At 38.2% G+C, this 13659-nt stretch overlaps 1 protein-coding gene across 1 annotated transcript in view; it reads left to right on the forward strand.

The window, feature by feature from the left end:
- Ctnna3 (catenin alpha 3) overlaps positions 1 to 13659 on the forward strand; it is a 1153843-nt gene that overhangs the window by 782425 nt on the left and 357759 nt on the right. Inside the window, exon 7 of the mRNA XM_051186834.1 lies at positions 586 to 786. Within this exon, the coding sequence (XP_051042791.1) occupies positions 586 to 786 (201 nt within the window). The remainder of the gene's footprint in view (positions 1 to 585; positions 787 to 13659) is intronic.

Genomic DNA, 13659 nt, shown 5'->3' on the forward strand with positions numbered 1-13659 from the left:
AAAATCATCTCTCTCTCTCTCTCTCTCTCTCTCTCTCTATATATATATATATATATATATATATATATATATATCCATCTCTGTGTGTCTGTCTGTCTGTCTGTCTGTCTGTCTGTCTGCCTGTCTGTCTGTCTGTGTAGGTGCACATGTATCCATAACGATGAGCTGGCAAGAAGTTGTTGGACGTTCTATTTTTATTATTACCCCCTGTATTTTTTGAGAGTCTCTCTAAGTTTAGAGCTCACTGATTTTTTAATTTTGTTTTTCTAGACTGGCTTCCTCTAAATCCCCTGGGTTCTCCCTGTCTCTGTCTCCAACCATAGTATTGTGGTTGCATACATAGCCATAATGGCCAGATATTAAGTGGGTTTTGGTGATCCATACTTGGACCTTCCTGCTTGTACAGCAGAATTTTACCAGCTGCGCCATCTCCCCATACCCTGAAACATTTACATTCAAAAATAAATTTTGCATTTTATGGCAGTTACTCTTAGTAAGTAGAGAAATGAGTTAATTTTCAGCAGTATGCTGCCTTTGGGGGATCAACATACATGTGTACACGTAACTTGCTCTGTTTCTTTACAGAAAGCCACATCCTGGAAGATGTCAACAAATGCATTATAGCCTTGAGGGACCAGGATACTGACAACTTAGACCGAGCTGCAGGTGCCATCAGAGGAAGAGCAATAAGAGTAGCTCACATTGTCACGGGTGAAATGGACAGTTACGAACCAGGTGCTTACACTGAAGGTGTTATGAGAAATGTCAACTTCCTCACAAGTACTGGTGAGTGTCTGTCCACCAGGACAGCTACACAGTTCCTCACATGGGAATCTGCATAGCAACCAAGTGTCAGCAAATAGGAAGATAAAAGGTCTTGGTCTGTGTCACTTGATTCCACACATAGCCCATCACTATACCATGTTATTGGTGTTTGATATTCTATCAGTGTGTGATTTGAAGCTTATCCCAGTGGGAAAAATATATATTCATTGAAAAAAAAAAAAAGGTCTTTTCAAATACATGCATTACTCCCAGGCCTTAGCCACTTGTGAGTGTTTATTAATGTTAGAGATGTTTAGAGCTATAATTAGTCCAGCATGGGGTTAAGCATGCAGGAGTTTGCAGGCTTTCAATTGGCTATATTATTGGTACCCCAGGGTTTCTTATTATTTAACCATAGCAGGTTTTTCCTATGTATCCAGGGACATGCTGGCTACCTTTAACTTTCAGTTCTGTGGAAAATAGCTTTCTATTCTCGCCCAAATTCTTTCATTGTTTAAGAAATATATAATACATGACTGTTTTGGTTGAAGTATTCAAGTGACTATTTTCTAAAATTGGGCAGAGAACACTTTGAATCACTCAGTATGATGACTTTTCCTCTTACATGCTATTGTTAACATTTCTCCAAGAGACCCATGGATATGCCAGATTCACATGGATTTATGAACAAGGATGGAAGTCAACAATTTTTATAGATCATTATGGCAGAGTTCCCTCCTATGAACTCCCTTTGTGAATCTGAAAATCTTGTGTATTTTCAAAGCCTCATATATATATATATTTGTAATTATATGTCTATTATTGCCTCTTGACAATAGACTGGTATTTTAACTGGGACTCCTGCCACTTCCATATTGAAATTATCCTTTCTTAAGAGATAGATAAGGCATGTTAACTTTGAAAACTTTTTGTATTGTTTGTGAAAAGAGAAGAATGGGCAATACTTTCAATTCAATTTTTATACTTTATTTTATGTGTTTAGATGTTTTGTTTATGCACATGTATAGGTGTGCCCCCCCAAGCCCACAAAAGGACATCAGACCCCCTGGAACTAGTGTTACAGACAGTGTGATCCATTATGTGGATAATTAAAATTGAACTCAGGTCCTCTGCAAGATCAGCCAGTGCCCTTCACTGCTGAGCTATCTCTCCATCACTGGTGGGTGATCTTCAAAAACAAAACTAAACAGCAACAATAACAACAATAACAAAACACTTCTTTCATTTTAATTTTTGCAGCTCTCTTGAGATGATTTAGGGAAATATATCAGTAGTTGATAACTTCATTATCATCTCTTTAAACATTTTTCCAAAATAATGAAATGTTCTGATGAAAGGTGGGAAAAGCACATCTATAGCTCTAGATATTAAACTGGTATTTCCACACCCACTTCTCAAAGATATTTGTGTAACAAATCAAGCACATAGTCAGTTATTCTTGCATTCCCATCCCTCAGATTAGGCAGGCATGTGTCTGAGGCAGAGTATTGTCATGAATTCAAGGTCATCCTGTGCTACAGTTTGAGACCCTGTTTCCAAACAAAAAAGAATTGAGAGCATATTGGTTGTTTCTTCTATTGTGTGGAAATATGTGTACTTCCTAGTTGGTTGTCTTACAGTCATTTAAGATTGCTATTTAAGATTTGTGTGATCAAATCAAGTACTAGTTATCTGTGTTCACTCAAGGGAATAAGAGTTTATTCTGCATTTTGAGTAGCCAAGGCCCATGGACACATATTTACCTTACCCCAACTTGCATGCTCCAAAGTAGAAGCAGTTTTGTGAAATTGTATAGTTTTATAGAACAAAGCATGTCATAAATCGAGCTAAGTTTAGAATACATTGGTGGCTCCACCAGAAAAAAACAGGTACAGCAAGCTTGGGGGAGCTTTTCTATGGGCCCATGATACTATTTGTTGACATTGTTAGCATCTGATATAGTGGAAGCTAGGATCCACTAAATTAATGGGCTCTATTTTTCACCTTCCAAAAAAGCATTGTAAATATCAGGGAAACTGTATGAACCACTTCCTTTTAATCCAAGTGAAAACTCCCTGTGGGGTGGAGTAGCAAAAGTTAACCAGGCTGCTAAACCTTGCTTGTATCTCAGTTTTGTGATTGCATTAGGTGACTCTCACCTGCAGACTCTGTGGCCCTAACATCTATATGAGGTGCCAAGTGTGCAGTTTTATACCTCATAGACAGAGAATGCATCTGCCAGATCCACAGAATGAAGTGGGAGTGAGTTCCTATGGTGTTCATAACTGTTGGCAGTCATTCTACATCACAAAAAGTAGCAAAACTAGCCAGACATTGAAATACATTTTTGTTAATGCATCTGTAGTTATTAATGACTGTACCAAATAGCTGAGCAATGGGGCAATACTTTCACAATCAGAACTAACAAAACCCCAAACCCTTTCCTCTATTTATTTGTAAGATAACATTAATTAAAATATCCCATTCAGATTATGTCTTACATTCCAAATGTGAGATGTATATAATATTTCTGAGATATTCTGTAAAAAGTGAATCTTATTATTAAATGCATAATTTATGACTCCTAATTAATCATCTTGGACTCTTTCAGATAATCTTTAGGTGTATCCATGAAGTATGCTTCTGTTTTCTTCTTTGTAAAAATAAGTCTAATTCAGACTTTCCTCCAAATAGGTTTCCTTGAAATTTATCAAAAGCATGCCTCACAAAAGAGAATTCAGAGCAATGAATTAAATGAAAAACCTAATTAGATCCGTTTGATCTTAACCAAAGCTGTGTGCTTTCTTTCTCCCATGGAGAGATCATCTATGGAAAATATTTCCAACTCTTCTGTCCTCCATCATTGACTGCTGGGAAATGTTCATCTTTGTTCACCTTCGAGTCATATCTCGACTTATCATTTAAATACTAATCAAATTACATAATTGGAAATGTCATGTTTTCTGTGTGAAGCCTCAGTCACTCTCATTATAGCAAAAGAATAATAATGTGGCCTGTTTTTCTCTTTGTTTCATTTTCTTTAAATCAGGGTTTAGCCCAGCTTCCTGAAAGTAACTTAATGGGAATCTTCTGTGAATTGTTTTCCTTTTTTTTTTCTTTTTTTTTTTTTCTTTTACATTCCTGATATCCTCCAGTGTTTAGAAAGTTTAACTTAAGTATCATCAAGAATGGTGAAGCATATGGTATCTTGTCTCAGTTACTGTGAGAGTTCATGGAACATGGTGCCTTGGTTTTTAATCAGAATTGACGGCTTATTAATGAGTTTCTGGATTTTATGACCCTGTATGTTATTCCCCACAATAGGATATGAGGTTGCCCTGCTTCAGTCAGCATTGCCCACACCCAACCCCTCAAGTGTTTTAAGTGAAATGCAATCAATAATGTAGAGCTGATGTTTGTCCACAGAGCCATAGCATCGTAATCTTCAATTGAAATCCTGTATGCTCCCACAATTCAACCAAAACACCGAGCTCCTCCACTTGCTCAGAATCTCTTCTGCAGGTGCATTGTATTAGTTTGTTGTTTGAGACAGGGTCTCTCCATGTAGACCAGGCTGGCTTTAAACTCAGAGGTCCTCCTGCCTCTGCCTACCAAGTCCTGGGGTTAAAGGCATGAGCCACACATCTGGCCTGGATTAGTTTTTTTTTTTTTTAATTAACTAACTTGCAAGACTTCAACATTAAATCTAGAAGTTGCATCCTTAATACCAACCTTAGTTATTTCTTATGATGTTAGGGAGAGGCCAATTTTGCTGGAGTGAACTAGCCCAGTATATTTTCTTGTGGCTATTGGCTCTATTAAAGTCAGTAATCAGCAGATCCAAAGGCATCTGTTGTTGCAGACCATCAAACTCTACCAAGTTTCACTGTCAGCCAGAAATAGAGATAAACACAGAGCAGACACATAAATGACCTTGGGCAAGACATCCTGATTACCCTTACTGTTACTGGGAATAATAGTACATTTATCCAGTGACTGGTGAATCCCAAATTGCAGATATAGCCCCTTGGATAGAATCTGTGCCTATCAAGCACAAATTCCTGGGTTGTATCTCAGCACCATGGAAATAAGTAATCTCAGCACTTGGGAGGTGGAGGCTGGAAACCAATAGGTGATACTTCATCTACAGACATTATAATGTCTAACCCATGAGAATGAGACCCTATAAAACACAAAAATAAACAAAGAGGAAAAAATGCATTCCTGAAAGCCATTCTTTCTTAGAACTCTGGGGACTTAGACTGTTATTACACACACCCAAAGGTAGTTGCGAAACTAAAAATGTTGTTTGAGGCCACCTGAGAAAAATTCTGTTGTGTTTTTTCCTGCATACCAATTTAAATAACAGATATAATTGACTAAACTGACCATTAAATTGATAGAATGGATTGTGTTGGTAAGCTAAACTCAGGCAGACTGCATTCCATATTTTGCTTCTCTAACAGACAATCCTAAGAAGCAGTTACACATAAACGCCGAAGGATATGGTTCAAAGGTCCTGGATCTCTGCAGCATTTGAATATTAGTATTCTACATTCTGGGTGTGACTAAAATTTCCTCTGACCAGTAAAGGAAGCAATAGAATTTTCATTGCAGAGGTGGTTGGGGCTTCCTAGCATCTTCTCCTTTGTTGTTCCTGAACCACTATCTCTAACAAGTCACCTTCCCCTCCGTTTCCTCATATTGTCAGTCTGTTTCATTTAATTTCTTTTCCTCAAATTCACTCAATGTATTTTCCATGGTGTGTTACCAAAGACACAGCCTATATGATCTCACTGGATACTTCCCAATCATTTTGATACACTGAGATTGTTACCATCTCTAGATATGACCCATGTCGTGCCTCTTGTTTTGAAATAGCCTCACCTGTTGTTTAACATGTCAGATTATATTCATCTTTCAAAAAACTGCTTGTAGTCTCAACTTATAGAAACCTTTTTATTTCTTCCAGCAACAGTAATTTCATTCAGTTCAGTGTAATGTGACCCTTGAGGGATATTTCTCTAAGTAACCATAGTTCAGACAATCAAATGGTCTCCAGAAACAACTTTCCTTCCAGAGCTGCAGGACTAGTGGATAGCCCTATTCATTCCTTTGTATTATCTCTTTCAAATACTGCATTAAGTTAAAAATAAATATATTATTAAAAACCCAAACTCCTTTTGGAAACCAATTTTTAAAGCTAATTAATTTAAAAGAATTGTTTATTTTATTTCATCCTGGCCTTGAACTCACCATCCTGCATCTACTTCCTAGATGCTGGGAATTCAAAAACAGGACATTATTGTTTTGTTGGCTACTATAGTTTGGCTAATTCTATCCTTGCAGTTGGAATGTTATCTCTTGTCATCTACTGCCATCTGTATTGACCTTGGAACACTGACTCAAAGGTTACTCCCTTACAAAAGTACTCTGGACTCCATTTCTGTGACAGTTAATCATTCTGTACCAGAGTGTGTTTTGTCTCTAGTGGAGGTTGATGTCCTTTTATCTATGGTCATATCCAGCCATTCACAGGAAACTTCACCTGCTACACTGTTCCATCCTTACAGGTAGGCACCTGAGCACATTTCTGCCTATTTTCCTAGTGAATTCTTTACATACTTGATTACCAAGTCCCTCTCTAATGTTTAAACCTAACATTTATTAGAAGATTACATTGTGATGTGTCATTATATAACTAATAAAATGCTGCCTCTATTCAGGAAAACAGAAACAGTGGGCTCTGCCAAAGACCAGGGCAGAGGGGAGATTAAGAAAGTCATTAATTATTGTCCAGAGTTAGATATTAACCACTTCCAGAAAGCTTGGGTCAGCCTTTTAAAAAAGTTTCTTCAGTGAGCTTTTGAACAAGAGATCATGACTTTTTTGTATTCAGTTACTTACAAGAGCTATCGTTGCAACACATCTGTTGAAAGATTCCACTGAACCTGATTTCACCAACACTTTCAGCAAATCATTTTGAGTGGTAGCAACCAGGATTTCAATCTCAGAGACCATCATTAGCAATCCCCTTCCCCTTTAAACGGCCAGAGACAGGCTTCCAAATCATCCTTTCCATCATTTCACTTTAAGCCTGAATCTCACTACCAAGAACACCAGAAAGGCTTCTGAGAGGTTTGTGTCTGTGAATCATAAGGCTAACCAGGATAACCAAGTATTTTCCAGATAAAACTGACAGTAATGGCCTTGAAGAAATTTTATCTCTCCTGAGCAGGAATTCTTAGGATTAACTATAAAGAATTAAACACTGAGCAAAACTGGAATCCAGATGCAGAGAGGGAGGACAAGACCAGGCTACATAGAGATAGCTGACCGGAAAAAGGAGGAGCTAATGGGCCCCCAGACTAATAGGTGGGAATCCAGCATGGGACTGACTCAGACCCCCTGAACCTGTGTCTCAGCTAGAAGGCCTGGGCAGTCTAAGGGACCTCTGACAGTGGAACCAGGATGTATCCCTGGTGCACAGAAGGACTTTGGGAGCACATTCCCCAATGGAGGGATACTCCATTAATCTAGAGACAGGAGAGAAGGCCTAGTCCCTACTCCAAATGACTTGACAGACTTAGATGACCCCTCCTGGAAGGCATCACTCTACATGTGGAATGGGGGGATGGGAGAGGAGGGTGGTCAGGGGGCATGAGAGGGTGAGCAAGAGAGAAGAGGGAGGGAGGGAGGGAGAAGTAACTGGGATCAATATGTAGAAAAATAAATAAAATAATAGACCTTGAAGATAAATATATCTACCTAATAAAAACCTCCCTTCTCTCCAGTGACTGGGTTACTATAGGACTCAAATCCAGCAAACAAGAGCAGAAAGCAATGAACTACTAGACACATTCTGGTGCTTATCTTACTCTCTCTTTCCATTCAGTCTAGGCCTAGCCCATGAAATGGGCCTGCCCACATTTAGGATGGGTATCTCTCATCAATTAATCCAATGAATAAATAGCTTACAAGCACACCAACAGTCCAACATAATACAAACAATTTCTCATTGTGACTGTTTCCAGGTGATTTCCCATTGTGTCACCTTTAAAATGAAAACTAACTCCACATATATATATATATATATATATATATATATATGTGTGTGTGTGTGTGTGTGTGTGTGTGTGTGTATTGTGCAATGGAAAAGATTTTTCAGACCTTTTGGCTATAGTTCATTGATGTTCAATTTCCTAGTCAATAATATCCTACCAGAAAAAGGGGATAGATTCTGATGCATTAGTAGAAATTTTACAGTCAGAAAATATAATAAAAGTCTTAAGAGTAGATTTTAGAAATTCATGACAAAGACTGAACATTTCCCTATGTTGAAAATGTGAAATATGACTTTGAAGATAGTGCCAAAAGAAAAAGGATTAAAGATAGAGGAGATGAGTTGGCATGGGATAAAAGGAAGGGAGAGGTGGTAAAGAAATAAAAGAATGGGCATCTGCTGTTTGGTTCTCTACGCATGTGAATATGAAGATGTTTTGAGGCCTCACATCCTCTTTAACTCTGGCCTAACTCAGATAACCTACAAGAAAACAAGACATTACCTAGAAAGAGAATTTCACTACACCTCTGGTTCTTACCGTACTTTCATATATTTTGTCTAGGAAAGAACAACTCGGGCCCTTTCCATGATCCTTTTAAAGAGCACACAAGTAAATTTTGTAAGAATTTATGCTGAAATGTTTCTGACATGAAGTATTCATTCTGGTTCTGGGTTGAAAGCCACAGGAAGTACTGATGGTTAAATTAGGCAGCAAACCCTCATGTAGCCTGAAGAACTCATGAAAAAAAAAATGTCTGAACACGGAGATGCTCTGTCTGGCACCAATGTCCAAGTCAGGCAGAGCTGCTGGAGGTTCTCTTCCAACCCATGCTATACCATTAATGACAGTGATGGCATCATAATGGGATACTGGACCTCACTGTTAAACACCACTTTAAAGGTATCTCTACCACTGGAATAAATGCTTGAGTCTTACTTATTCTTCATTTAACTATCAGCATTATGTCAGAATAATGTAATTTATGCATCCCTCTCTTGGTTTTTGTCACATGGAAGGTGATTACTGGGCCTTTAAGTGACAGTAAAGACTCTTCTGCCTCATACCCATTGATGATACCACATCACAGGAAGGAGCCTTATTTGGGAATGGAAGGGTGGTGTGGAAAAACAGGAGAAGATGATGGTCAATCAGTGAAAGGACACAGATTACTGAAAGATTAATTTTTTTATCAACAAAATTGATCATCATGGAGCCAATAGAGCAACCCTACCCCTGATCAATCAGGAACATGGTCCTCAGCCACTAGTTACAGCCTCAGTTCTTTATGATCCATTATGATATTTTCAAATCAAAAGCATAAACATGCTATATTGCACATAGAAATACTAATAGGTGTTACTATGATATGATACAAACCCAGGTATGTTTGTGTAAGGACATTTTATAACATATGATGTGGGTATGTTCATTACCAAGAGAACACTTTTGCAAAAGTATGATAGAGCCTTCTGTGAAAATTAGGAAACAATGAAAGTACAGGATACACTTCAGTGGTTCCTTTACTTAATTAAAATAACAATAAAAACTACCAGACCAGTATGATATAACTTTTCAAATGTAATATCATACATATTGGAGTGTATCATTTTGTATGAAATCCAGCTAGGTAAGGAAGATTAAGTTCATGTTTTTGTTTATTAATTATTTCTTTGAAAATTCAATGCAAACAGACACACAGATATGTATCTGTGTGCAATGAGGAGAGGTTGGTTCCACCCTGACCTTTAAGGTGTATATCAATAATACACAAGTACTGCAATAAATTGCCCTGATTATTTTTCCCTGCTTGCCCTTTCTGTTCCCCTCCCCTCCCCTGCTGACCACTACTATCAGCCTCTCCTCAAATCCCTACTAGTCTTTTCTAGGTTCATTATTTTTGCTTTATTTTGAGAAGCATTTTATCTTATCAAGATGCTAGGTATGACTGTGGCCTTGAACTATGCAAAAGAGTTCACAGGAGTCATTAGTGTGAGTACAGCTAAAGTAATGATTTTTGAACTCCCTGAATGTGTCAGTAGGAAGCAGATCAGTGGTGAGGGCAGAGCTCCCAAGAGCCTTTCTTCCGCTCATGCTTGGTAGTGGACACGTCTCTTATTGTGCAGATCCAGGGCAGATATCCACAAGTTATTGTGAGTTCATGATTGGCATGGTTGTGTCTTAGCTAGAGATGACATTTTACAGACCTCCCTGTCTTCCAATTCTTAACATTCTTCTCACAGTTTTTCCCAAGCTTATTTAGAGCTGAGCATATGTCATAACTTAATCTCAACAATTTGTACAGCCATGGATATTTGCATTCACTGTTTCAGTAGAGAGTTCTCTAGTAAAGCTCAAGTGTAGCATTTGTCTATGGTCATATTTAGAAGATGCTATGTCAGCTTTGCTAAACAACATATTGAGTTCCCTCCTGTAACCAAACACTTCCTCTGGCATCTTTTATAGTATTATATTATATTATTATATAATATAATATATTATATTTTATATTATCATCATCATCATCATCATCATCATCATCCAGGTTTAATGTAGTAGGCGTGGATTCTCTCATTGGAAAGGGTATCCAAATCCAATAATATATGCTCTGTGAGAGCATAAAGTAATGTCTAATAAAAGCAAGGCTCTTGCTTGTCTATTAGGGGAAGTATAATGGTATAGATGCCAGTTATACTCAAATACTCTGGGTTCTGAAGTAGTGGAGTAGTCAGGCACAGAGTCTTCTTGGCAAACTAGACTACAGAAGAGACCAATATTTCAATGCCCCTCTAGCTAACACACACCATTATGTCATATTACAGTTGGAAGGGGGCTCTGTGCTAGCCCTCTATCTACTGAGAAATCCAACAATTAAGTTCCCTTATAGAAGAATTATAGTAAAATATTTCATGAAATAACACATTGTGACATTTTTAATGATATAGACTATATCTAGCAGAAATAATTTGCCTCTCATTTCACCATAAAAACCAGATTCATGAAATTTATAAGATAATTCCCTCCTGTTGTTCAAAGCATATTTTATGTATTGGTAGCCTTTAGCTGAAAAGAAAATAAATTTTGCTTTTAAAGATATTTTATGTAGAATATAGGAAAGTACATTTGTATATTTATTGATTTGAACTGGTAAAGTGTTTAATATGATCATCTATAAAACTGAATTTGAGGCTCAGGATCACTGAGGTTAGCAACAACTGAGTTAGTGTGTCCCCGGGATTCCTCCCTCCTTTGGTTTCAGAGAGATCATTACTTGTATCTGGATGTGTCTGGTATGTGAGTCAGAGTGAGTTTATTTTGCTAGTAAATAGATGACAACAAAACCAGAACTTAATTGTCAGTGGCCAAGCTTTTCCTTCTCCAACATGACTTCCCTGTCACTCTCCAACATGCAATTCTGAAGGCTGGGAGTGCTCACAGCTACCAAATTATATCGCCAAGGTTTCTGATTAGAGTGATTTTAGTAGGTCAAACAAACTAAGAATGAAGCATGAAAATTTTTTATGAAATTTACTTATTTGTGTGTGCATCCAGGGGTGAGGTTGCTGAGTTGTTAATGTGCCTTAGTGCCTGTGTAGAGGTTAAAGGACAATTTGGTTCTTTCCTTCCAGTATGTGAGTTCCTGGTATGTAACCTCAGCTCATCAGGTTTATTGGAAAGCATTTATATTCCCTGAACTATCTCACTGGCTGGGAGTGAGCATTAACCACAAAGGTGAATAGCATATATAGCTTTTTCCAAAGTGAGACAACAGTCTGTATTTACACAGCTAGAATTCATAAAGGGGAAAGCACATGACATGAGAAGTGATCACTGTGAAGAGAAAGGTATATCAGCAGGGCAGTGTTTGGAAGTGCCAACATCATCTGTGAGCTTTGTTAATAGGTGAGAATATTTTGCTTGCTAAGTCCACATTAAAGTCATGAGTTGGTGAATTAAGGATGATTTATCTACCTTGTCAAGAACTGCAGACATAGCTGATATCTCCAGAAGTCCAACAGAGCATGGGAAATTATGTGAATGGAAAGGGGGAGATGTTTTAAATGGTAGCCATGTAGCCAGACGTGCAATGCTAAGAGTGGAACAAACATACATCACTAAGGTATTGTTGATTGAACTAGGAAAGACAGAAATAACCATGAAAAGCCAAAGAAGTTTTTAACTAGAAGCCCCTCCTGTCTCATGCAATGCTAATATCATAAAGAATTTGGGAATTTCCCTATTATCATGTCTCTCCATAACCCCATAGAGGCTCTCTCTATCAAGATACCTCTTTCCTTGCTCTCTCTTTCCATTCCTCCCCACACCTTCCTGTTTCTGTTCCGATATGTTCTCACTCCCCATCCCCTCCTTTCACCGAACCACTCCACACACACACACACACACACACACACACACACACACACACACACACACACACACACACCCAGTTTACCCAGGAAGCCTCATCTAATTCCCTTTCCAGGGAAATCCATGTGTTCCTCTTAGGGTTCCCCTTGTTACCTAGTTTGCTGGTTTGTAGTCTTTGTTCTTTGCATTCCATTTGATATCCATTTATGAGTGAATACATACATACCCAGCCTTAATGCAGGGTGGAGGGGCTTGGTCCTGTCCCAACTTAATGTTCCAGACTTTGTGGATGGATGGCTCAGAGGTAAAGCACTTGCAGACTACCAGAGTTCAGAACCCAGCTTTCACACAGGGTGGCTCACAATTGCCTGCAACACCAACCCCAGGAAATCTAATGCCCTCTTCTGGCATCTCAGGGTACTGTATTCTCTCTCTCCTTCTCCCCCCTTCTCTCTCTCTCTCTCTCTCTCTCTCTCTCTCTCTCTCTCTCTCTCTCTCTCTCTCCCTCCCTCTCTCTCTCTCTCTCTCTCTCTCTCTCTCTCTCTCTCTCTCTCTCTCTCTCTGTGTGTGTATCTGCACATGGCATACTCACATACACATGGCTAAAACCAATAGAAGTAAACCTTTAAATTTAATTAAATTTGGAGACTGGGGAGATGACTTAACTACTTAGCTAGCAAGAATACCTGTTATTAGTAGGTTTTGCCCTGCCAGTAGGGTCCCAACACTGCACCAGCCCCAAATAACATACAGAGACCCTGTATTAGATATAATTCTGTTGGCCAGTTACTAGTTTCTTATCGGCTAGCTCTATCTTAAATTTTAACCCATGTCTATTCATCTAAGTACTTTCACATGATCTTATCTTACCGGAGAGAGGGGCTGGCGTTCTTCTCTCTCCGTCCTCCATCTTGGAACAAGTACTTTCTGTAGAGGAAATTAGAGAAATTAGACTCCATTTCTAGTAACCACATGGTAACTAACAAGCATCTGTAACTGATGCCATTTTCTGTTCTCTGTGAGCAATGCACATACATGGTATACAGATATCCATGCAGGAACAACATCCATACACATAGAATAAAAGTAAATAAAGCTCAAATAAATAATTAAATTTTCTAGCTTATGGTAATCTACAGCTTTCCTTTTCAACAATTATGGTAGAAAGTATTAAACCTTCACAATCCTAATGCTAGCAGGGGATTTCTTCTCTTAAAATATATTAGTAACCCAGTGGCATATTGAAAGGTGTCATTCATTCTGGTGATCACCCACTGTTTAATTTTACTGTCTGCCAAAATCTGTAGCAGTTAAAGATAAGTGAACAATTTATGTTTTAAAATTTCTCTGCTGACATAGAGATTTTTAAAGGCATCATTTATTATAAACACTACAGACAGTATTTTTTAAAGAGTCCAGCCATTCTAAAGTTTAGTTTTATTCCTGGTGTTTTACTGATTTGGAA

The sequence above is a fragment of the Phodopus roborovskii genome, unplaced genomic scaffold (assembly GCF_943737965.1).
Source record: "Phodopus roborovskii unplaced genomic scaffold, PHOROB, whole genome shotgun sequence".
In the NCBI taxonomy this organism is placed as follows: Eukaryota; Metazoa; Chordata; class Mammalia; order Rodentia; family Cricetidae; genus Phodopus; species Phodopus roborovskii.